General features: G+C 40.3%; 1 protein-coding gene across 1 annotated transcript; it reads right to left on the reverse strand.

Moving 5' to 3' along the window:
• Positions 1-370, reverse strand: OGAPHI_004542 (uncharacterized protein; the record flags this gene model as incomplete). Its single annotated transcript, XM_046205632.1, has 1 exon — positions 1-370. A coding segment is annotated over one exon (370 nt), but the record flags the coding sequence as incomplete, so codon positions are not given.

Here is a 370-nt window from a genome sequence, read left to right on the forward strand (position 1 = left end):
GTGGTGCAAATGGGAATGTAGTTTGTTTAGGTGTATGAACATCTGGAGTAGTAGTAGCACTTGGGGCAGAAACCTTACCAAAGCCAGGAGCTACGGTTTCAGTGATACTCTGTGGAGTGAAGGAAAATGCTTTAGGTTCGGGTACAGATGTTTTTGAAGTTGAAGAGTTAATTTCATCAATATACTTTCCATACTTCATAAATACAGGACGCAAATCGCAGGCAGGATCACTGTTTAAAAATTCTTCCAGTTTATCTTTGAATTGTAAGTTGAGGGCTTTCAATTTTGCGGGTTTGTCATCCGCATTGGCAGCAGTCTTTTCAGTTTGAGGCTTCTTCAAAAATGAAAACGCATTTGCGGTCTTGCTTTC

The sequence above is a fragment of the Ogataea philodendri genome, assembly GCF_020536065.1.
Source record: "Ogataea philodendri strain CBS6075 chromosome Unknown scaffold166, whole genome shotgun sequence".
Taxonomy (NCBI): Eukaryota; Fungi; Ascomycota; class Pichiomycetes; order Pichiales; family Pichiaceae; genus Ogataea; species Ogataea philodendri.